The sequence below is a fragment of the Cervus canadensis genome, chromosome 3 (genome assembly GCF_019320065.1).
Source record: "Cervus canadensis isolate Bull #8, Minnesota chromosome 3, ASM1932006v1, whole genome shotgun sequence".
NCBI lineage: Eukaryota > Metazoa > Chordata > Mammalia > Artiodactyla > Cervidae > Cervus > Cervus canadensis.
Window position 1 is genome coordinate 30,705,593 of NC_057388.1, and position 26,288 is coordinate 30,731,880.

Sequence of the window (26,288 nt, forward strand, 5' to 3'; positions counted from 1 at the left end):
GGACTGATCTCCTTTAGGATGGACTGGTTGGATCTCCTTGCAGCCCAAAGGACTCTCAAGAGTCTTCTCCAACACCACAGTTCAAAAGCATCAATTCTTTGGTGCTCAGCTTTCTTTAAAGTCCAACTCTCACATCCATATATGACCACTGGAAAAACCAAAGCCTTGACTAGACGGACCTTTGTTGGCAAAGTAATGTCTCTGCTTTTTAATATGCTGTCTGTGAGTGTCTAAGTAAAGACAATCAGTAGCGTAGGAAGAGAAGGGGTAATGATGAGAACTGTTAAATAATTAGAAAGGTAAACTATGGACTTCCCAGGTGGCGCAAGTGGTAAAGAACCTGTCTGCCAATGTAGGAGACATAAGAGGTGCAGGTTCGATCCCTGGGTCCCAAAGATCCCCTGGACGAGGGCACGGCAACCCACTCCAGTATTCTTGCCTGGAGAATCCCATGGACATAGGAGCCTGGTGGACTACAGTCCATAGGCTTGGAGAGTCAGACACAACTGAAGCGACTGAACGCACGCACGCACGCGCGCGCACACACACACACACACACACGGGAGATAAAGGAGTACAAATTGTTCCTTAGGTTTTAGGCTTACTGGCAATGCTCATTCAATCAGGACAAAAAATACAAGACCTACGTATAAAGGCAAATATAAATATACTTTTTTCTATGAGTTAAACACAGGCAGTCCTCCCTCTGCACATGAAAATGTCTGTGCAAACTGAGATCATGCAGTGTGATCGCAATAATCAATAGAAACAATTACAATTATTCTGTGCCCTTCACAAATTTCTGTCAAAACATTAAAAACTCTCTGCCGGCTATAATGCACAGGGAAATGGAAAAAATAGTCAAACATTATTTAGTACACTGTAATTTAAAACATGAGCAATACTGAGAATTAGGGTGTGTTCTTTGTGAAAAAACTTATCTAGAATAGTTTGAAAAGTGTTTACTTTCTTCTCATTGTATAACTTAAAATATGAGTGAGTATGTTCTCTAAGCCTGGGCAAACTTTCATATGCTTTTCTAAGTTTGAATCAGTTCCAACATTTTACCCTGTGAATTTTCAAAGCAGTGAGAATCTCTGAGAGGCCCTATAATACTATTATTACATCTTTTTGTCATAACCACTTTGTTCATTTATATCAATGTTTCCTTCAATAATTTCCTCTGGCTGATTATCTAAATTCTCTTGAATGGCAGCAGTTTGGGCTTCCCTGGTGGCTCAGATGGTAAAGAATCTGCCTGCAAAAAAAAAAAAAAAAAGAATCTGCCTGCAATGCACAAGACCCAGGTTCGATCCTTGGGTCAGGAAGATCCCCTGGAGAAGGGAATGGCAACCCACTCCAGTACTCTTGCCTGGAGAATCCCATGGACAGAGGAACCTGATGGGCTATATAGTCCACGGGGTCGCCAAGAGTTGGACACAACCGAGCGACTAACACTATCACTTTCAATCAACATTCCAATGATCAACTGTTTCTTCTATGGTTCCATTTATGTTCCATTCAAGTTTTACTTCCAGCATTATCACTTTCTGTTTCTTTGCCCCAGTGTCATCGTTGTTGGCCAATTTCCTCTTTTAATTGTGTATTTCCACTCAATGGCGTGTGGGTTTACAAAAAGGAGACAAAGAAACAACATACCTGCAGGTTTTGACTTCTGTGTATGAACCAGTAACAGATGCACAGTGACCAATCCTAGACAGACTCTGAAGCAATGACATGACTGGTCACTAACCATGATGTGCATTTGTTATTTACACAACGATCTGTGAGTTACCAGCAAAATTTTATTCTATGCAACTACTCACAATTAATATAGAAGTCAAAGTGTTAGCCACTTAGTCATGTCTGACTCTTTATGACCCCATGGACTGTAGCCCGCCAGGCTCCTTTTCCATGGGATTTCCCAAGCAAGAACACTGGAGTGGGTATCCGTTCCCTTCTCCAGGGGATCTTCCCAACCCATGGATTGAACCCAGGTCTCTTGCATTGCAGGCGGGCTTCTCTTGTGCTCAGGTGGTAAAGAATCCATCTGCAATGGAATCCAGGGAGACCTGGATACGATCCCTGGGTTGGGAAGATCCCCTGGAGAAGGGAATGGCTACTCACTCCAGTATCCTGGCCTGGAGAATTCCATGGACTGCATAGTCCATGAAGTCACAAAGAGTTGGACAAAACTGAGTGACTTTCACTTTCTTTCTTTACTGCCTGAGCCACCAGGGAGTTGTTGTTGCAGGGACTGCTATTATTAAATTAAATTCTAGTAACTAAAATCAGTGCAAATGGGAACTGTGCAAAGTGAAGACTGCCTTACAGTCCTCAAACCAAAGAAACCCATTCCATGTTAGCATAAATATTTTTATTAAAACTATATTTTTCAAAACTAAAAGTGCTAATAGTATGATTTAAATCTTTGCAAATATCTTTAGTGTTGTACTTAATAGACAATAACTAGCATCTCACATCTGTTTCTGCATTCAAGCTATCTAATATCACACACCATGTAGTCTCTGGAAAACTCCACTTGCACTTGTTTAAAAATGGGAACAAAAAAGCATATAATATCCCAGACATGTTAAGAAAATATTACTGATGTTTCAGACCTCTGAAAGGGTCTGAGTCCAGGAGCACACTTTGAGAGCCACTAGCCCATGGTATTCTTTGTATGGAATGAAATAACAATGCAACTAGAATGGTAGTAATTACACATCCTTGAGAAACCAGTCACTCTATTTTCAATCTTCTTTGGTTCAGACAAATAACTTTAACCAAAAAAGGCTGAGACAGATTAATGTTCAACTATAGTACTATTTACAGCAACTGGAGCTCCATGGAGGAGCCGCTATGTAAAAGACACAGACAAAAAAAGAGTAACTATGATGTAATTGATGGAAGTTAGATAAATACTACATGTAATGCATCACTATATGAATAGAAATAAAAACAAAGTAAACCAAAATCAAATTAAAGCAGGGACTTGAAATCCACTTCTGTTTCCTATGCCCTTTTCACTGACAATACACTAGAAAAGTGCTGTCAATCTTCAGCAAACTTTTAAACTTTTAACAATAACAGAAAAGTTTAATCTTATTCCATAAGAGAAAGAAATGCTAAGTGTTCCTAAAATGAATAAACAAAAGCCATATAGTCTCCACCTCCATCTTTGACCTAAAAAGAAGGAAACTTCTGAATGTTTCTAATCTTTAATAGAACAGAATGGAAAATCTAACTCTGCAATCACATTCAAGGTAGCAGTAATCTACCTCAATTTCAAAGAAGTATGGCATTTAAGATAGTAAGCACACAGGTGAAATGAACTGAAAATGATATTTAAAGATAATAACAGAGTGCTTATTTCACCAAAAAAGAGCTAGAACTCAATTTCCACCTGTAACAGCCTGGTTAGATTTCAGCCACTACTGTCCTCCAGGAATAACATAAAAATACCTAACAAATGTTCTTTGTAAATGTAATAGAGAAGGAAAAGTCATGGAGAGTAACATATATATTTTTGTAGCATCAAGAGGCCTGTACAGATCAATCAATAGTCAATAAAATATGAATCTTTCTGTCATGTTGTTATAGTAGATTATCTCCTATAGAAGACACTATGTGCATGACAAAAATCTAAAATGGTAAATCTTGGAGCGTCAGATTACTTGTAAGTCAATATGTGACTAAAAACTAAAACAAAAGCAAAGTGTAAATATCCTAAAGCATGTCATTAGACACATTTTATGTTATTTTCAGTCAGGAAGATATTTTAAGGCTGAGAAAGCATTTCAAATAATTTCTATGATAACAAGGTTAATAATGAAGAAATTACTGTTTCCCAGCATTGCTTCATCATTTATAGCCTGCTCTCCTCCTGTCAACACAAATCAAAACTTCAGAAGGCAAATTAGTTCTTTAGAATCCATGCTTTTACTTCTAGCTAGCCAAGTCTTCCCATTCAGCATTTACTTCTCTAGAATTATGCGGCTAGCTCCATTATGCCAGAAAATGAGAATCCTTTCCTCCAAAATCCAGTAACTAAGACATGTTATAAAAACCAAACCTGTAAAAAGAATTTCAGTACATCTAAAAAATATCACACAGATGCTAAGCTATTCCCTGCTAATGATGACATTAATATTAGTCATCTATTTCCCAAAGAGTACTGATTTTAAAATAATGAAATGACAATTTGATGAATGTCTAAAAATACCAAATCAAGTCTAAGTAACAGCTTTTACATAGGAATTAAAAAGAAAAAAATTTACATAAAAGGGTCTTTTAATTAGATGCTGTTTTTTGAAATGTCTCTGTCTTAAAAGATTCTCTTTCCTACCTTCAATGTCCAAAGAAAATTTTTGTTAGTTCAGAAATTTAAAAAATGATTGTAAAAAAAAAAAAAAGTGATTGTGACTAAACCATCAAATTTAAGAAAGCAGGAACCACCTTTTTCCCTTTGGAAACATATCAAGAAAGATGTTTACCAAAAGTACATTTAAAAAAAAAATCTTCACTAAACCCATTTAAATTAATTCATTCCACAGTAAACAAGTTTCTAACATAACAGTAACAACAAATAATTAAAGGCAAAAAATGTGACAACAAAGTCAAAAATAAAATAGCTTTTCCAAAAAAACTAAAAACAGAGTTACTACCTGATCCAGCAATCCCACTCCTGAGCACATATCCTCAGAGAACATAATTTGAAAAGATACATGCATCCTAATATTCATAGCAGCACTATTTACAATAGCCAAGATGTGGAAGCAAGTAAATGTCCATCAACAGATGAATGGATAAAGAAAATGTGGTACATATATACAACGGAATATTACTCAGCCATAGAAAAGAATGAAAGAATGCTATCCACAGTAATATGGATGGATCTAGAGATTATCATACACAGTGAAGTAAGCCAGACAGAAAGCCAAGTATCATATGATACCATTCATATGTGAAACTTTTAAAAGAATGATACAAATGAACTTATTTGCAAAACAGAAAGAGACTCACAGACATAGAAAACAAACAAGTTACTAAAGAGGAAAGATGGGGAAGTGATCAATTAAGAGTTCGGGATTAATAGATACAAACGACTACATATAAAATGATTACCAACAGGGACCTACTGTACAGGACGGGGAACTATACTCAATATTGTGCAATAATCTATGAGGGAAAAGAATCTGAAAAGGACTATCTACATCCATATAGCTGGATCACTGTGCTGTACACTTGAAACTAACAGGATATTATAAATCAACTATATGCAATAAAAAAAGCAGCTCATTGCAGGTCCCCCCAAAATGACTTCATGAAATATCTCACTCTTGATTAGAAAAGAAACTATTTAAAAGTAGAAATTCATCTTTAATATTTAAAGGCCCTGTATTAGTAATATACAAAGATGTATTCACATACACAGAGAAGAATCAAGTAGGAAAGAAATATATTTCCATATCTTTTAACACAAGCTTATATAATCTTAACTATTTGTCAAACATGCATCAGAAAAATATTAATTTCACAAAATCAGATTTTCTTATCTATATTTTTATATTCCTTTATATGGCATTATACCTGAAGATAAACAAAGTACATAAAGGCATATAGAATCATTACATTTCAAAATCAAAAGGGGTTCAGAAAAGCTATAATCATTTATGAGTGATATTTTAAAAAGTCACATAAGTATCCAAATTGTAAGAGAATTCTTTCCACTACTACCACACCAAATTTACAGGATTCCTTATATTATTATTGCAAGTAGTCCTTACCAAGGGGTGGGGTAACTACCTCTGCCATTGCTGTATCTATTATCAATAATCAACAAGGAGATGGCTGCCAAGAGATATGATACAATCCTCCCCAAATGTAAAACAGTGACTATGGATAATAATGAGCACCGTATCCAGGTATCTGTTCATTGGAAAGCCTATTTCTTTTATTTTACACCAGAAACCCCTCCCAAATCTTTCTGAATCAGCAGTTCATCTTAGTTCTTTTAAAGTCTTATGACAGTTAAGAATTCCCAATAATCATGTGTATTTCCCCCTTTATCTTTCCTAAAATTTAAATCTCCTTTATAAGTAGAAAAAAACTTTTCACATACCCATTTGGCAGGAGCCTGAGACTATTGTCCACAGGCAAAAACCAACCAGTTGCCTGTTTCTATAACGTTTTATTAAAACACAGAAAAAAGTTCCAACCCTCTTCTCTGGAATATATACCCTGAAACTCAAAAGTCTGTTTTGACACAGTTTACCATTTTTTTCTTTTTAAATTTTGCTTAGTGTAAAAAAATGAGAAACAGAGAGAGAGAAAGAGAGAGGTGTATTTTAAAATATTTTCCCCATGTGTACTATCAAAATTGCTTGTAAAACAGAACTGTTAATCAAAACACCTAAGACTGAGATATCATATTAACATCTAGTATTGCTACATAAGCAGACTGACAACAGATTGCACAACATGAAAAATAACCTGAAGCACTATCTTTAAACAAAAGGATGAGACAATTTTATAAACATTTTTTAAAACTTTTTTATTGAAGGATAATTGTTTGTAAATTACAGATTTTTGTTGTTTTCTGTCAAACCTCAACATGAATCAGCCATAGGTATACACATACCCCTCCCTTTAGAAGCTCCCTCCCATCTCCCTCCCCATCCCACTCCTCTAGGTTGATACAGAGCCCCTGTTTGACCTTTCTGAGCCATACAGCAAATTCCCATTGGCTATCTATTTTACATGTGGTAATGCAAGTTTCCATGTTACTCTTTTCATACCTCTCACCCTCTCCTCCCCTCTCCCCATGTCCATAAGTCTATTCTCTATGTCTGTTTCTCCATTGCTGCCCTATAAATAAATTCTTCAGTACCATTTTTCTAGATTCCGTGTATATGCATTAGAATACGAGATTTATCTCTTTCCGACTCACTTCACGCTGTATAATAGGTTCTAGGTTCATCTACCTCATCAGAACTGACTCAAATGCATTTCTTTTTATGGCTGAGTAATAGCCCATTATGTATATGGACCACAACTTCTGTGTCCATTCATCTGCCCATGGACATCTAGGTGCCTTCCATGTTCTAGTTATTGTAAACAGTGCTGCAGTGAACAACGGGATACATGTGTCTTTTTCAATTTTGGTTTCCTCAGAGTATATGCTTAGGAGTGGGATTGCTGGGTCATATGGTGGTTTTAATCCTAGTTTTTTAAGACATCTCCACACAATCTTCCACAGTGGCTGTATCAATTTACATTCCCAGCAACAGTGCAAGAGCATTCCCTTTTCTCCACACCTTCTCCAGCATTTACTGTTTGTAGACTTTTTGATGATGGCCATTCTGAGCAGTAGGAGGTGATATCTCATTGTGGTTTTGATTTGTATTCTTCTAATAATGAGCGATGTTGAACATCTTTTCATGTGTTTGTTAACCATCTGTAAATCTTCTTTGGAGAAATGTCTTTTAGGTCTTTTTCCCACTTTTTGATTGGGCTGTTTGCTTTTCTGTTATTGAGTTGTATAAGCTGCTTATATATTCTGGGCTTTTATTTTGGGGGAGATTTTTTTTATCACAGCTTCAATTTCAGTGCTTGTAACTGGGTTGTTCATAATTTCTATTTCTTCCTGGTTCAATCTTGGAAGATTGAACTTTTCTAAGAACCTGTCCATTTCTTCCAGGTTATCCATTTTATTGCCATATAGTCGTTCATAATAGTCTCTTATAATCCTTTGTATTTCTGTATTGTCTGTTGTAACCTCTCCTTTTTCATTTCTAATTTTGTTGATTTGATTCTTCTCTATTCTTTGATGAGTCTGGCTAAAGGTTTGTCAATTTTGTTTATCTTCTGAAAGAACCAGCTTTTATTTTTTTAATCTTTACTACTGTTTCTTTCATTTCATTTATTTCTGCTCGGATCTTTACGTTTCCTTCTACTGATTTTGACGGGTTTTTGTTCTTCTTTTTCCAGTTGCTTTAGGTGTAAAGTTAGGTTGTCTGTTTGATATTTTTCTTGTTTCTTGAGGTAGGATTGCATTGCCATAAATTTCCGTCTTAGGACTCTTCGGCTGCATTCCATAGGTTTTGAGTTGTCATGTTTTCATTGTCATTTGTTTCTATAAAGTTTTTGACTTCCCTTTTGATTTCTTCAGAAACCTGTTGGTTATTTAGAAACGTGCTGTTTAATTTCCATGGGTTTGTGTTTTTTAGTTTTTTTCTTGTAACTGATATCTAGTCTCACAGTGTTGTGGTTGGAGAAGATACTTGATATGATTTCAATTTTCTTAAATTTACTGAAGTTTGATTTGTGACCCAAGATGTGGTCTATCCTGGAGAATGTTTCATGTGCACATGAGAACAAGGTGTATTCTTTTGCATTCGGATGGAATGTCCTGAAGTTATCAATGAGATCCATCTCATCTAATGTATCATTTATGACTTGTGTTTCCTTATTAATTTTGTTTTGATGATCTGTCCATTGGTGTGAGTGCGGTGTCAAAGTCTCCTACTATTATTGTGCTGTCAATTTCTGCTTTTATGACTGTTAGTGTTTGTCTTATGTATTGAGGTGCCCCTATGTTGGTGCATAGATATTTACAATTATTACATCTTCTGCTTGGATTGATCCCTTGGTCAACATGTAGTGTCCTTCATTATCTCTTGCAATCTTCTTTAGTTTAAGGTCTATTTTGTCTGATATGAGGATTGATACTCCAGTAAAAAAAAAAAAAAATCAACTTTCTTTTGAAAGTAAAAAATACTTTCTTTTGCTTCCCATTTGCATGGAATATATTTTTCCATCCTCTCACTTTCAGTCTATATGTGTCTTTACGTCTGAAGTGGGTTTCTTGTAGACAGCGTATGTATGGGTCTTGTTTTTGTATCCATTCAGCCAATCTGTTTCTTTTGGTGGGAGCATTTAATCCATTTACATTTCAAGTAATTATTGATATATATGTTCCTATTGCAATTTTCTTAATTGTTTGGGGTTGATTTTGTAGATCTTTTCTCTTCTGTTGTATTTCTTGACTATCTAAGCCCCTTTAACATTTGTGGTAAAGCTGGTTTGGTGGTACTGAATTCTCTTAACTGCTGCTTGTCTGAAAAGCTTTTTATTTCTCCATCAATTTTGAATGAGATCCTTGCCAGGTACAGTAATCTTGGTTGTAGGTTTTTCCCTTTCAGTCCTTTAAATATATCCTGCCATTCCCTTCTGACCTGCAGAGTTTCTGCTGAAAGATCAGCTGTTAAACGTATGGGGTTTCCTTTGTATGTTACTTGTTGCTTCTCCCTTGCTGCTTTTAATATTCTTTCTTTGTGTTTAGTCTTCGTTAGTTTCTTCAGTATGTGTAAGACAAGACAATTTTTCACAACTTGTTTAAAATTAGAAAGTATTCAAACAAAAAAAATTTCCCATCTTAAATTAATTCATTTGATTTCTTATATGAAATAATTTCCAATTAATATCAGCTTAATAAAGAATACTTTCACTGGACACCTGTATCACATATCACTTTGGAATTCTTCTTTGTCCAAAGACAAATGAAAATATTCAAGTGATGTATTGTAACATAAGTAAGCTATCTAGGCCTCCCAGGTGGCTCAGTGGTACAGAATCTGTCTGCCAACACAGAAGATGAGGGTTCGATCCCTGGATTGGGAAGATCACCTGGAGAAGGCAATGGCAACTCACTCCAGTATCCTTGCCTGGGAAATTCTATGGAGAGAGGTGCCTGGAAGGCTACAGCCCACAGGGTCACAAAAAGAGTGAGACATGACTTTGCAACTAAACAATAATAGGGACAAGCTATCTACTAAACTAGATAGACAGTTCTACTACTAAAGCTATTAGATTTTTAAATTTCAATGCTTTTTATTTTTTTCACTGTTTTTAAAGGTTATATCCACTGATAATTACTAGAAAATATCTGCTATATTCCTCATGCTGTACAATATATCCCTGTAGTTTATTTTATACCTAGTATAAAATATGTAAAAACAAAATTTTTTAAAAGCATGTACCTCTTAATCTCCTACCCTTACACTACCCCTCCCCCAGTCATCCCCCCACTGGTAACCACTAGCTTGCTCTCTGTATCTGTGAACCTAAAGCTGTTTGATGTTTAAAACCCCCTCATTAGAGATTATTCATAAGGGGGGCTTTTTTTTTTTTTTTTAAAAGAAGTGAGTGAGAATGGTTCTTTAGTTTGCCTTCAACCTTGTTTTAGAAATATCCACTGCTACTATTCTTCATTAGTTGGACATAATTACCTCATTTGACAAACATCCCTACTATGTACTAGATGCTGTGAATAAAATAGATGCTCAACAAACTATGATTCCTGGACTTGAGAAATGCACATTCCAATAGAAGACAAAAAGATAATTAGATTACAGTAGAATGAGCACCATATTTATTAAAAAATATTTTGGGATGAGGGGAGACAAATGGTTCTAACATTACGGGAGAAGCAGTAAAAGCTCAATTTGGATTTACTGCAGTAAATCAAAGGTCAAAAGGATAGAAATCAAAAATACAAAGAGTTGACCCTTGAACAACACAAGTTTGAGTGCATAAGTCCACTTAGACATGGACCATTTATTTCCCATTTACACTACAGTAGTATATGATTACGGTTGGTTGAATCTGTAAATGCAGTCACAGTTTGGAGGGCTGACTGCATACGCATGACTGTTTTTTTTTTTTTTTTTTTATTTTACGCATGACTGTTAAATGTGGATTTCTGACTTGTGGAAGGTATGCACCCCTAAGCCTCATACTATTTAAGGGTAAACTGTACAGAAAATGAAAAAGAATATATAACCAACAAGTTCATACAGAGAAAACTAAATGGAATAAGTGAAAGTGAAGTCGCTCAGTCGTGTCCAACTCTGCGATCTCATGGACTGTAGCCTGCCTGCTCCTCCGTCCAAGGGATTTTCCAGGCAACAGTACTGGAGTGGGTTGCCATTTCCTTCTCCAATGGAATAAATGAAATAACAAAAAATAATGATACATAAGACAAGAAAAGAGAAAAAGTGAACATAAATAGTAAAATGGTAGTCATAAATCCAAATGTAATAACATTAAATATAAATGGGCTAAATGCTCTAAATAAAAAACTAGATGAAATGTAAAATACAATTCTATCCTGCCTATAAAGAGACACTTTTAAGGACCCAGAAATACTGAAAATTAAGAATAAAAAGTATATCATATAAACGTTAACTAAAAGAAACCTATTTTAACTATGCTAATAGCAGAAAAAACTAGACTTTAAGGTAGGAACACTATTAGAGAAAAAGAAGGACATTTCATAACAAAGGAATGAAATCACTAGGAAGAGATCACAAGTCTCAATCCGTACCCAACTGGTAATCGAACAACAAAATATTCATAGCAAATAAATGACAGAACTAAACAGAGGAATAGACAAATCTACACTCAAGAGACAGATCTGAAAGATCTAACACCTCTCTCTTAACATCAGGCTAAGCATACAAAAAACTAGGAAGGACAGAGAAAATAGGAACACAATGGCATCTATAAAACATGAAATCAACAATGACAGAATACAGTCCTCCCTTGATATCTGCAGGGAATTGGTTCCAGGAACCCTGAAGAAACCAAAATCCACAGATGCTCAAGTTCCTTAGAGTTGGCCCTCCATATTGCTGGATGTGGAACTGGTGAATACAGAGGACTGTTTATATTCTTTTCAAATGCATATGAAAGAGTTACTAAAATTGACCAAATGTTGCATTGTAAAGCAAGCATAGATAAAAATTCAAAACTTTAAAATCTTTTCAAATACTCTCTGCACAGTGGAATTAAGTTAGAACTCAATAACTAAAAATAGAAAATCCTCAACTGTCTGAAAGTTAAGCAGTACCTTTTAAAGTAAACAATGAGTCAAAGAAGAAATCCCAACAGAAAGTAGAAAACATTTTAAACTAATTAATAATGAAATACAAATTTTAAATCTGTGTCTGACTCTGCGACCCCATGGACTGTAGCCCACCTGGATCCTCTGTTCGTGGAATTCTCCAGGCAAGACTACTGGAGTGGATTGCCATTCCCTTCTCCAGGGGATCTTCCCAACCCAGAGATCAAACCCGGGGCCTCCGGCATTGCAGGCAGATTCTTTACTGTCTGAGCCACCTGGGAAGCCCCTTGTTTGCTATCCCAAAGCAAGGTCAAACAAGGCAATCTGAGGTCTGAAAACGCAAAGATTGGAAAGAAGGAAGGCTGAGAAACAATGATCTAAACTTCCATCTCAAGAAATTAGAAAAAGAACAGGAACTTAAAAAGGGGGGGGGGGGGAGGAAGGAAATACTAAATATGATAAGAGAAAGCAACAAATTAAGAAATATACAGAGGAAATTAACAAAGCTAAAGGCTGGTTCTCTGAAGATAGTAATAAAATTTATATACTCCCAGCAAGGAAAAAAATGGGAAAAACAGAAATTACCAAAATCAGGAGAGAAAAATGGGAAATGACCAGATTTTTAAATGATAAAAAGATATTCCGAGGATATTTAGAGAAGATTGAAATTTGGTAACATACCTGAATGGGTGTATTCCTTGAAAAACTCGCTGAAAATGATAAAAGAATAAACAGGAAATCTGAATTGTTCGTTATCTATTAAATAAATTGAGTCTATTACTAAAAGACTTCCCACAAAGACAATTCGTGGTTCAGATTTCTTCCCTGGTGAATTCTTTCAAAAGTTTAAGAAGGAAATAATATTAACTGTACACAAATTCTCCTACAAAACAGAATAAAAGAACATTTCCCAACTTGTAAAGTCAGATAATCTTGATGACAAATCTAGACAAGGACACTGTAAGAAAGAACAATCACAGACCAACCACTTTCATAAATGTGCAAAAATCCCAAATAAAAATCACCTCACTTAATGTAAAGATATGTAAAAAAGATAATACAGCACAACCCAGTTTATTTATTCCAGGGTGGGTTAGCATCAAAAAGTCAATGTGATTAACGACATACAGAGAAAAAAGGAGAGGAATCACATGTTCATCTTGATAGAAAAAGTATTCGATAGCATTTGCTGTTGTTCAGTTGCTAAGCTGTATCTGACTCTTTGTGACCCTATGAATTGTAGTTCACAAGCTTCCCTATCCTTCACTATCTCCTGGAATTTGCTCAAACTCATTCAGCATCCACTTACAATAAAAATTCTCAGCAATCTATTAGTAAAAAAGAACCAAGAAAAATCTACTGCAAACATCATACTTGGTGGTAAAACTGTTAACGCTTTCTACAATACTGTGGTCCTAGGCAGTGCAGTAAGACAAAAAAGAAAAGCCATAACGTTTAAAAAGGGAAGAAGTAAAATAGGTAGAAGACATGACAATGTTTTCAGAATGCTAAACACACACACACAAAACTGCAGAAAATCTATTAGAATTAATAAGCACATCTGGTAAAATTGCTAATTACAAGAACAATATTTTAAAAAGTCAATTCAATGTCTATATATCAGCAAAGAAAAAAGTTTTAAAATTATAATACAGAGATATCAAATATGGAAGAACAAATCTAAAAAGATAAAATATATATTCAAAACTATGAAACATCTTTGAGAAAAATTTCAGAATAGTTACAAATACATGAAGGGATGGAGATTTTTTACTCATGGATTGCATTTAAGGCTTGTCAAGATGACAGATGATGTATAGATTAAATGCAAAAAATTCCAGCAGGTTTTTTAAATGGAAACTGACAAGCTGATCCTAAAATCTAGTTTGCAAAGCCCAAGAAAAGCCAAGACAGTCCTGAACACACAGCTGGGGAACTTATAGTCCCAAACACCAAGACATACTATAAAGATATAGTTATTAAACCAATATGACATTAACTCAAGAACAGACAACAGACTGATGGAACAGAAGAGGGATCCAGAAGCACACACACCAACGATCCCATCACCTTGTTCTTGTTCAGTCGCTCAGTCACCTGACTTATGATAAATGTGACACCTGAGAGTAGTGAGGAAAGCATGGTCATTTTAATAAATGGTACTAGGGAAGAGCCCCTGGAGGAGGGCATGGAAACCCACTCCAGTATTCGTGCCTGGAGAATCCCATGGACAGAGGGGCCTGGAGCACTCTGTCCACTGGGTAGCAAAGAGTCGGACACGACTGAAGCTATTTAGTGCATGTCAAACTGATTTTCCTAAGGAAAATACTTAATCTTAACTCCTGTATTTCACAGCATAAACAAAAAATAAAGTACAGGTGGGCTGCTGATATAAATGTATGAGACAAAACTAAATCTTTTAGAAGAAAACAGAAGAATATTTTCATTACCTTGGAGTACTAGACCAATTTCTTAAGCAGGCCACAATAAGCACAAACCAAGAAGGGAATTTTTGATGCACTACTTCACAATTATGAGTTTCTATTTGTCAAAACATAAAGTGAATGAAAAATCAAACCACCAAATGGGGAAAGATACTTACATCACACAGACCCAGCAAAGATCCACATAGAATATACAAAGAATTACACAAACAAAACATCAGACATTCCAAATGATAAACCACTTGAATTGGCACGTCACAAAAGAGACTCTCCAAATGGCCAACAGACTTAATGGAAAGGTGCTTAACTTCAACAGAGATCAGGGTAATACAAATTATATAAATCCCCATGTGACACCCCATCAAACACACCAGAATCGCTAAAGTAAAGACAGAAAAATTTCAAGTGTTAGTGAGGATTAGAGAATCCAGAATTCTTATACAGTTGACCCTTGAGCAACATGAGTTTGAACTGCATGGGTCCACTTAATGCAGGCTTTTTTCACTTAATACACTACTACAGAGCCAGCAGTTGGTAGAATCTGAGAATGCAGAACTGCTGTCACAGCCCACCGTGAAGTTACATGCAGATTTTAGGCCATGTTGAGAGTCAGCACCCCTAACTCTACTCCATTGTTCAAGAGTCAACTGTACACTGCTCACTACTATGCAGCCTGATACAATGCCTTTGGAAAACTGTTGTATCCACTGAAGCCAAACATCTACATACCATATCACCCAGGAACTCCACTCCTAGGTATATATCTTTTTTTTTTTTTTTATTAGTTGGAGGCTAATTACTTCACAACATTTCAGTGGGTTTTGTCATACATTGATATGAATCAGCCATAGATTTACACGTATTCCCCATATCTGACAGAAGTAGGTACATATATTCACCAAAATACATATTCATGAATATTCAATTAGTAATAGTCAAAGAGTGAAAACAATGCAAGTGTCCTATTTAGGCAGAATGGATAAACTGTGGTATATTCACATCACAGACTGATTTGTTGAATTTTGCCTCAGTGTGAATTTGAAATGAATGGAATAATACGTATCTTTTTCTATTTACTTTGCTCAATGTTATGTTTCTGAGAGTCACCCTTTTTGTTGCACATAGCTGTAATTTAATGTTCAATGCTGTATCAAATTCAAAAAGAGGCAAAACTAATGGTGTTGAAAGCTAGGAGTATGTAGTAACTGAAAGAAGGGAAGGAAGAGATTTCTGGGGCTTTGGGTAATGTTCTCTTCTATTAGTAATATTGTAGTCCTAGAACTTAATTATCTTGAAACTGGAAGTTTGTACCTTTTGTCACCTTCACCTTTTTGCTAACCTCCCACCAACCTGTTGTCTGTATCCATGGGTATGGTTTCTTTAAGATCCCACATAAAAGTGAGATCACACAGTACTTGTCTTCTCTGACTTACTGCACTTAGCATAATGCCCTCAAGGTCTATCCGTGTTGTGGCAGATGGCAGGATTCCCCCTTTTTTATGGCTGAATAATTTTCAGTTGGGTATACATATCACATTTTCTTTATCCATTCATCAATTGACGGGCACTTAGATTGTTTCCATGTCTTGACTATTCCAAGTAATGCTGCAATCAGCATTCAAGTGCAGGCACCTTTCTGAAACAAAGATTTTGTTTCCTTTAGGTAATGCGCTTTTTTCTTGAACTGGGTGCTGGATATAAAGCTGTGTTCTCTTTGCAAAAAAAATCATTGTACACCTATGCTGTGTGTACTTTTCTATATGCATATGATAAATCAATAAAAATCTATGTTAAAAAATGGAAGCAAAGTGTAGCTAGAAACAAGGCTAAATACATCACTATGTTCTACATAGTTCTACATATGTTTTGGAGGTTGGCCACAGATTTAACACTGCTGCTGCTGCTAAGTCCCTTCAGTCGTGTCCGACTCTGTGCAACCCCATAGATGGCAGCCCACCAGGCTCCTTTGTCCCTGGGATTCTCCAGGCAAGAATACTGGAGTGGGCTGCCATTTCCTTCTCCCATGCATGCATGAATGCTAAGTCGCTTCAGTCGTGTCTGACTCTGTGTGACCCCATGGACAGCAGCCCTCTAGGCTCCTCTGTCCACAGGATTCTCCAGGCAAGAATACTGGAGTGGGTTGCCATTTCCTTCTCCCGAGTTAACACTAAGATTTCTAATTGCTGTATGAGAAAAAGAGAAGTTATCAGTTACACATTCATTTGTGCCCAGTAGATATAAGTAAATCAACTGCCTAAAGATACAACTCTTGGCACATTAAAAAAAAAGACAGATATTTCTCATAGAAATCTTCACAAAAAGAAGACTTTTTTGACATAATAAACAATGTTCTTGACAACAATTTCAAGAAGATCCTCTGTGATGGCTTCCTCTGCGGATGCTCAATGCAGGCTGCTGGAATCTTACCAAAGCAAGATGGGCAAAAGCAACTGGAGACAGAACAGGGCAAAGCAATGCAACCTACACACTCAGCTGCCCTCTGGGCAGACCCAGAGACATAGTTTATAAACCTGTAAGACTAATACGATAGTGGATAAGCTTCACATATTTCCCCCTGAATATCACATCTCTCAACCAAGTTGTGATGTTTATCAATCAGCAGTGAGATTAACACAACACCCTCTAATAAATGTGTAGTGGACAGCTATTCTCCGTTATCAGTTGAAGATGAAGCCAGTTAATCTACGGGAAGGGATAAGGATCTTCTGTGAATGCTGAGAAGCCGACCTCTGACTAGGAAGATGATCATCCTACCTCCACTGGGATCACCTACAATGAGGGCTCTAAGACTCTTTAGAAATGAAAGTGAATCTTCTCCAAAGCCATACAGTAACAAGTAATGTTGATCAAAGTCCCAACCCAAAGTTCTACTATGTGGAGCATTGATTAAAACAGCTTCAGCCAAAAATATAATCACGATAGGCAAGGTATCAACAGTCTGCTAAAGCATTCTCAAGCAAATAGTAACAAGGAAAGTAAGTGACTGCACCTAAAGTTATTTAGAGGATTATATCACCAATGATTCTCGGTAACATTTCACATGTCTGCATTTTAACCACCTTGTTCAAGTACAGGAATATATCTTTTTTCCCCCTGATTATTCAGCACCAGACGTTAAGAGGTACAGAGTGCTAAAGCTCACTCACTGAACTTAGGTGTCTCAGTGCTTTTTTAAAAAAAAAAAAACACTGGATAAATTTACTCATCTGCTTTCCTAGTTCACAACCAACTATAATGAGCATGTCAGGATGGGAAGCACAGAGGAAAGAGCTGATAGAAACAGGCAGAGGGGCAGGAAATACTGCTAACTTGGTAGGAAGAGCCAGCAAATGCACACCCAGACCAAGCACAACAAACGCACCATGGGGCCATGTATCAAACAGCTCTGCGCCTCAGAGTCTCCGAGGCAGCACTCACAGGGTATGTTCACAGACACAGACCCAGAGCAAAGTCACTTTTAAGGAGTCTATGCAGAGTCTTTTTAAATAAGGTAGGGAAACGTATAACGCTTTTTAAAAAGCAGTTTAACCACAATGCTTAAAATAGTATTCTTTATTATAATATAAATCTGAACACTTAAGATTATAAACTTAGTTGAACAGAAGACTGCACTCCACAAAAAATGCTGAGTAAAGCACTGCAGTCGACTGGAGAATTCTAACTCAAACACTAGTTACAAGAAAAATACGAGCATCTCATTTCCCAAATACAATGAGAAAATGAGGCACTGTTCAACTGAGGTTATCTGAATTAACATTCAAGTTATGAAACAGTATCTTGACCTATAGAAAACTAAGAACTATGTACATGTTATCAAAAGTACTTTAAAATCATCATTTGTCTCAACTATGCTTACTTCATCACACTATCTCCTTCAATCTTTCATTAGTCCTTTCCATACACAAGACAGGGAAGTTATGGCTTTATGTGGGGAGTTTCTTTTAATGTATTGGTTTAGAAGTTTGTCAAATGTTATTTTAAAATATTTATGCACCTGTATTTAAATGTATATCTTAATAATTTTTCATAAACTATTATTGACCCACGGAAAGAGATCTTGTATTTTAATTTTCCTTGTCACCAGAACTAAAATCAAAGGAGTACATAACTTTTTCAATAACTTATGAAGCTTAAAAATGTAACTAGTACCTGATTTTCTAGGATGAAAAATGCAGGTTAAAAAATCCTCAAGCATTTTAACAATTTTTATAAATGGTAGAGAATATGTAGAGAAAATACTAGTTTGTACATAGAAATAAGTCAGTTAATGAATATTTTTAGAGTTCAATGTGGAACATTTAGAGACTTTGAATGATCTATTTTTTATCACAATCTGTAAAAAAAAAATTGATTAAAGACTACTTATTTGCTGAGATAGGTATTAAGCGTTTTTAGTCTACAATATATAAGTGTTCAAGAAAAAACTGATGAAATAATTACACAGTCACAATGAACCAAAGTTCAATTCCTGACTATCCTACTTAACCAAATAACTCACTTCCAAAGTTCAAACTGTAACACTGTTCTTAATATGAGCTATTTTTAAACCAAAAGAATTGTGTAGTTATGTAATAGGGCTGTAAACCTAAACTGCGAGTATGCCTAGACTGTTTAAGGGGTAATGAAAAGCATTACTATATAAGTATTGATGCATATCACCTGTACTGATTAACCTGCAAAAGAACTTAAACAGGTTAAAATATCTTCCCACCCTCAACTAACACATATACCAGAATGCTACTCAGAGGTGGGGGGGAAGTTTGTTTTGGTTTGGTTCGGCTTTCTATACTGTTCCATTTTTCCAGAATACCAGTAGAGAATCAAGCTATCACAATATAGAAGGCACAATTCAAAATGTTTTTGTTGACAGAGAAAAAAGCACATGCCTCATCTAGCTACCATTCAGCATATGTCCACCACTACCCTGTTCCTGTTTGGAGAAATTCCAAACTAAGTATGAACCAACCCATTCTGCTTGAATGAGTTCTAGCTTTTTTTTTTTTAACTAGTTTTAGGGCTGTCAGTGAAAATCACCAATGATTCTGTCCAAGATTATTTTACAGATGAGAAAATTGAAAAACAGACTTTTTTAAGGACACAATTAATGACAAAGTAAACTTAGATCTCAATTATATTTTCACTAAACCAGCTTCTTCCCAACTTAAATACAAAATCGCGTCTGATCTGCTACATAAACATTTAAAAATAAATTAATTAACAGATGTGGGTGAGATACTCAGGTTCTGGTAATTCTGAGAGAGAGAAAAGCAACAGAAATTCACAAATACTGATATGTTTCTTTTGCAGAATTCGAGGTGGGTATACTTAACACACCCAAATGGCCTACAATGACTTTTCCCCAAAAACCAAAAGCCTTTAGACAAAATCTATCAAATAGGTTTCATTACTAGAAAAGGATAATAATTGATACACACCAACTATTTGAACATGAAGAATGGTGTTAGTAACATTATCCACATAAATAAATACTCAACTTGAAATCTAAGCCAGAAACTGAAATTTATTATAGCTACGATAATGAAATTTCTTTTAGCTACAGTACTAAATTTATCGTAAACTGTAACTAAAGTCAGCATGTATGCTCACTCCAGAGTAGAAAAGAATTAGACAAACACAACAAAAATTCTAACCTGTAACAACTGTCCACACAAATCAGTGTGATGTGACGGAAATTCCTTAAACACATAACTTAAATAAGGTTCAGATTTGTCCCTTTCTTTTCCTGAACTGCCTCTGCTGCAATGACAAAAATGGAGATGCAAAACAGCATCCTCCACTGATTTTTTATTCATCTGTTTTTATTGTCTTTAAAAATTAGTATAAAACCTCTCAGTGTTTTACCCCAAATCTTCAACACCCACCGTTCTGAAGCCTGCCACAATGATTGAGAGCAATTTATGTCAGCACAGGTGTTTAAAGTTCCAGGTTGAAATATTTGGGTAATTAACATCATCCTACAAACACTCAAAACCACTTCAGCTGAGACAGTAGGTAACAAAACTCTTCAGCTGAGACAGTAGGTAACAAAACTTTCCCAAACCAAAACTGTAAGAAAGTTAGCCCTGCTTACTGTTCTATTTACCTAACTTAAAAACACTGCCTAAAAAAAAAAAAAAAAAAAAACACTGCCTAGATGTAAAAAAAATTTCATACAACCTATCTTCCTCAAAAGGTTGCAACCTAAACAGCACAAATGTCAATTCAAAAGATTCCATATTAATATTTTACTGTTTATAACTCCAAGTGCCATAAAAGTCAGTGAGGCAGGTCCTCCTACCAGAGGGGTGAACAGCTGTTAAGTCCAAAGCAATTTAAAAAAAAAAAAAACTGCTCAAAGTTACTGAATACAAGTCCGAGTATAAAAATCTATATTCTGCTTAAGATGCTAGACACATTTTTACACAATGAAAAGAAAAAAAATTAAATTGTAAAGGAGGGAAAGGTCTCCTCATTCTCTTATTCTTAACGGGATTTTTGATGGCTGAGGAAGAGTTTCATGGAACAAAGTACTTGTACAACAACTTGATGGCTCAATGACGTTCCTAAGAAATGAATGCTTAGGACTACCATGGATTTAATACCCAGAAACAAGACTTAAACAAAATGTCAGCATGTTAAAAGTCAGTGATTTCTGAATACTAGGCTGGTTGAAAGTAATTTTTAAATACATTTTTAAAGTAAGGGAATGCTAACGATTATAGTTACAAAACAAAGAAAGGCAAAACTTGAAATAAATCACCGACTAGGTATCCTCCACAGTCCTACTCTCGGTATCAACTGCAGAAATACCAGTAACACCGCAATTTAGAGTGCAGAGGACAAGGAAACATCCACACGCGGCTAGCATGTAGAAGGCACTCACTATCTGTGGCACGAAACGACAATATATGTGCAAACAAACACAGAAAACAAAACGCACTCCGATTTTGAGGCAACACAGCCAACAATTACAGCAACAATTACTTGAAAAGCTGCCTGACCGCTTAACGCGCACCAAAAGGAAACAGCTCTTCCTCCCCGCCCTCCTCTTTACTCAGACGCTAGACTGTACCCTGAAAACAAACCCTCCCCCAGCCCCGCCCCAAGCCCTCCGCTCAGCGGCTCCCAGCACTGAAACTGACGGAAAGTCCCGGCCTCGGCGGAGCCCAGACCGGCCCCACTCGGGACGCGCTCGCCGCGGACACGCCCGGCGCGGCGGCGGCGGCGGCCGGGGCTCCAGCGGGTTGTCTCCGGGACCCCGGGGGCTAGCGCTCTCCCCAGCCCGGGCGCCGGCGGCCCCCTCCTCTGTCCCCGAGCGGCGGGCCGCGCCGTACCTGCACACCGTGATCAGGTTCCTCCTCTCCACGGCGGCGCTGCGGGCGCTCAGGCTCTTCTTGCCGCCGCCGCCCCCGCCGCGGCTCCCTCCCAGGCCCCCCAGGCTCCGGGCGGCCATGGCGGGCTGACCCCGGGGCCCCTTTGTCTCGTGCGACCCCGCCCGCCCCCCCACACCTGCTTCCCTGGGCTTCTGCTCGGCTTGCGGCCGTGGGGGCGCGGGAGGGTGGCAGGGAAGGAACGGGGACGGAGGGAGGGTGTGGAAGACGAAGGGGGGACTCGCACCCGGGCACTGGCGGCTGGCGCACCGCACCAGAGCTCTACACACATACACACACTCACGCGCACACACGAACGCACCACCCCCGCCCTCGCGCGCGCCGCCGGCCTGTGCGTGCGGTTCGGCGTCGGCCGCTCCCCTACTTCCCCAGGGATCTCGGCGCCGCGCACGCGCGTGCCTGCTGGCCCCGCACGCCCAACCACCCGCACTCAGCAGCCACTCGCACCCAGCGGCGGACGCCACGGGGAGCCACGGGCCTCGCGCGCGCAGCCCCGCCCTCGCTGCACCTATCGAGCCAATGCCGCCCCAGCTGGAGCCAATCGCGGCACGCGAGGGGCGGGGCCGCCGCGCGGACCTTTAAAGCTACCTGCTAGCGCCCGCCCCGGCGCGTGGGCAGCTGTCAAGAGGCCGGCCTAGCGCTCGCCACCCGAGTGCTGCAGGCAGTCTGCACACTGGGGAGCTGCGCCGCAGCTGGCCTGGGGCTTGTGGGATGCGGTGCTCACGTGTGCCCCGGGAACATTGTCGACCCTTTCCCGGGGCCCAGCCAATGGCTGGCATCGCTAGCTCTAAAGACTGACCCTATTGCCGGAAGCCGACTCCGCAGCCTAGTGGCATCCGTAGCTACAACGCCGAGCCTGCACTAGCTCCCCCTCCTTCACCTGACCCAGGGCCTGACTTCCAGGAAGGGAGCGGATTTTGTTGGTGGTGGTGTGCGTGTGTGCGCGCGGGGGGGTTGGTGGTGTTGGTGGTGGCGTGTGTGTGTGTGTGTGTGTGTGTGTGTGTGTGTGTGTGCGCGCGCGCGCTAACGCCCTCCCCTGGCCTGATGGACAACTACAAATAGCCCAAGGAGGGAACTTGCCCGCAGAACATCCCTGCTGGGGCGTCTGCTGGTGAGATTTGATGCCACTTCGCTCCTGTCCTAGCCCCCAGCATGGCGTGCAGCCCGGAGTGACCGCCCACAGAAGTGCGCCGCAAGTGTACACTGCATCTTTCGCGCTTCTCCGGTCCTAGGCAGTGCCCCGGAATTAGGAGCGGGGGGCGGCGAGCCTCCGGGCAGTTCGGCCTTGGCTCGGCTGGGCTGCTCCCATAGATGAGGCAAGGAGTGCTATCCACAGCGCGACTGTCGGGAACCTAGCGCCCACTTTCCAAAGGTTCTCCACCCCTGACCTTACCAACAGGGAGGTCCTGGCTTTGACCCCGAGTTCCCCGGGCGCTCATCTAGGTTGGCCATTCATCTCTCTTTGCATCAGTATGCCCAGATTTTAGAGTGAAGTCCTTACTCACAGCTGTCCCTAGGATACCTAGCTCGCTGCTGTGCAGAAAGCTGGTTTTCAATAAATGTTGTTAAATTTAACTTGAAGTCGCATTTGACATTATTTTACTCTAATCTTAGAGTTTTGGTGGCTCCAAAATCCATTAAACTTTCACCTCTAGTGTTGACATTTCTGTCAAAGAATATTATAGAATAGATATATGGATACAGTGTAGGTATCTCTACTTGTATATTAAACAAAGTACTACAGGAGGTACTGTTACTGTATATTGAATGCTTTTAAAACAGAGCTTTGTATATTAAAGCTGTAAATTACTAATTTCCAAAGTTGTAAAAAATTTTTAATCTCTATTTGAAACATCAGGGCAAAGACTGAGCCCTTTCAGCCACTCAACTTAATCACAGTATTAATAGAATGAAAATACCATGAAGAAAAAAACTCACAACTAATTTATTACAATAAATATTCAGACATTAAAATTATAATAAAACAATGTAGACTTTAAACATGATCTTTCACATAAAAGTAGGAGTTTTTTCCAGGTCAGTGCACTGGTTGCCAAACATTTCTTGTCTGCTCTGTGATGAATGACATAGAGGCCTGCAAGGAAGTTTTATCTTACTCAAATCGAAATTGTTATTTAAATACAGGTGAGAACTGCATAGAGAAAAGAATAGGAAGCTATCAGTTATCAAGAAAATTCCATGCTGGTTTGTTCTGCAGGAGGGAGAGAACACACATGTCTGAAACACTTATCAGGAAGACAAAACTGAGTGGTCACATCAAACAGAGAAAAGTGAGATGTCGTTATTCTTAAAAGTGGCTTCCTAGCCTTTCAAGTACATTTTCATGTTACTTGTACTACGAATTTACAGTTATGACTGGAGACTTAGTAAAACTCCATCTTACATGATTAGGTAATAATATTATTTTCAATGCTACTTTTACTGGGATTCAGTTGACGGCACTTGCTGCACAAGATTTCGCCTTAAACCTTCTTCTTTTCTATGCCCAGCGTGTCATTAAACTGCCACATGGGGGCCTTATTTGATAAAGCTTTTTTCTTAATTACCTTGAACTATATGTTGTGGGTCTCATTCTTTCTTCAGATCACTAATCTGGGAGATAATGAATCAATTATATTCCAGTGCAAAGTACGATAGTACTATAGAAGCACGAGTTTTCACATTGTGTTTTGACCTATTTTGGTACCTATTGCAATTCTTTATTAATCCAAGAATTGGCACAAAAGTTATTCAGAGATGTAGAAAGTCACAGTAAAAATAATGAGAATAGTAAGTGCTGAATTTAACCTACAAGGACTCCATAGAACTCAATGGGTAGATTATACTCATTCATCATTTCCCCAATCTCCTTGTTGTCCCCATCAAAAAAGACAAAAAAAATTTTTAAGAAGACAAAATTACAATTGTAACACGTGAAATGTCCTCAAATCTAAAATATTATAAGCCAAAGAGATTACCAAATTATCATTTATAATCTCAAAGAAGTGGACTTTCTATGTATATCCAAGCCCAGCAGCCATACAGAAAAGATTGATAAAACTGAAGATACAACTTTTTTTAATCTATGAAGCAAGTTTCATCATAAACACAAAGGAAAAGTAACAGACTGGGAAAACATATTTGAAATTCATATCATGGACAAAAAGCTAATTTCCTTTTATACACAACATTCCTGCAGATCAATAAGCACTGTATCAGTAGAATAAGGAAGGTGGAAGCCAAGTAGGAGACTGAAAGAGTGGGAACTGAGAATCACGCAACTCTTTTTAAAGGTTATCATAATGGGGGAGAAAAGGGGGGAGTGACATAGGGAAATGTTGAGTAAAGTGATATTGGTATTCTGTCCCTACTGTTGTGTTGTTTGTTTTCATGGAAATGACGTGAGCACATTTTAAAGCTGATGGAATGAATCCACTGGCAAGGAAATGTTAGCAATGCAAGAGAGAAAAAATGATCAGAAGTAAGAATATGGAAAAGCAATGGGATCCAACGCATAGGTGGATGGTTTGAGCTTTGGTTAAAGATATTAATTCTCAGTTGTAACCATAGAGAAATGTGGGAGCCCAGGTGCAAACATAAGTAATTTTAAGCTCTTACAATTAGAAAGATGAGGAAGTTCCTATCTGGTAACTTCTGTTTTAACTTCAAAATGGAAGACAAAGCCACTGGTTGAAAAATTCAAACAGTCCATCTTACAGTGAATGGTGAAATAAGTTGACTAAAGAAATTTAGGACTCCTTGTCAGGGTCTGAGGACCAATTTAAGATTGATGAGGGCTTGCCTGTTGGCTCAGATGGTAAAGAATCTCCTGCAATGCAGGAGACCCAGTTGGATCCCTGGATTGGGAAAATCCCCTGGAGAAGGGAATGGCAACCCACTCCACTATTCTTGTCTGGAGAATTTCATGGATAGAGGAGCCAGGCGGGCTACAGTCCATGGGGACTCCAAACTGGGCACAGCTGAATGACTAATATATTTTCTTTTAAGGTTCATGATGATGAATTTATAGTGAGACCAATCTATCCTATTGCGTGATTTTCCTTGATATTGTTAGTTTCGTAGTCATCTCAGGCTGCCATAACAAACAGCATAGTCTGGAAGGCTTAAATGATACAGATCTATTTTCTCAAGGTTACAGAGGCTGAGAAGTCCAAGATCAAGTACCAGTCCGTTTGGTTCCTGGTGAAACTCTCTTTGGCTGTAGATGGCGCCATCTCCCTGTGTGCTCACAAGACCTCTTTGTGCGCGGATGGTGGGGTAGCGGATGGTGGGGTAGCGGAGAGAGAGAGAGCAAATTCTTTGGTGGTGTCTCTTCTAAAGAAGGGCACTAATCCATCATTAGGGCCCATCCTCGTGACCTCATCTAACCCTAGTAACTTCCTAGAGGCTCCATCTCCAACCACTGTCACACTGGGAGGGTAGTGCCTCAGTGTATGAGTCTTGGGGGACACAACGTTCAGCCCAGATGATTAGGCTGCTGGCATGGAAGTCATAAGGGAAATG

The 26,288-nt window shown here is 38.3% G+C and overlaps 1 protein-coding gene across 1 annotated transcript in view; it reads right to left on the minus strand.

Moving 5' to 3' along the window:
- Positions 1-22,543, minus strand: part of LOC122437796 (translation initiation factor IF-2-like) — a 69,235-nt gene extending 46,692 nt beyond the window's left edge. The window contains exons 1-2 of the mRNA XM_043462329.1: positions 22,437-22,543; positions 21,708-22,340 (exon numbers count right to left, since the gene is read on the minus strand). Coding sequence (XP_043318264.1) covers positions 21,708-22,340; positions 22,437-22,543 — 740 coding nt within the window. The remainder of the gene's footprint in view (positions 1-21,707; positions 22,341-22,436) is intronic.
- Between the last annotated feature and the right edge of the window lie 3,745 nt (positions 22,544-26,288).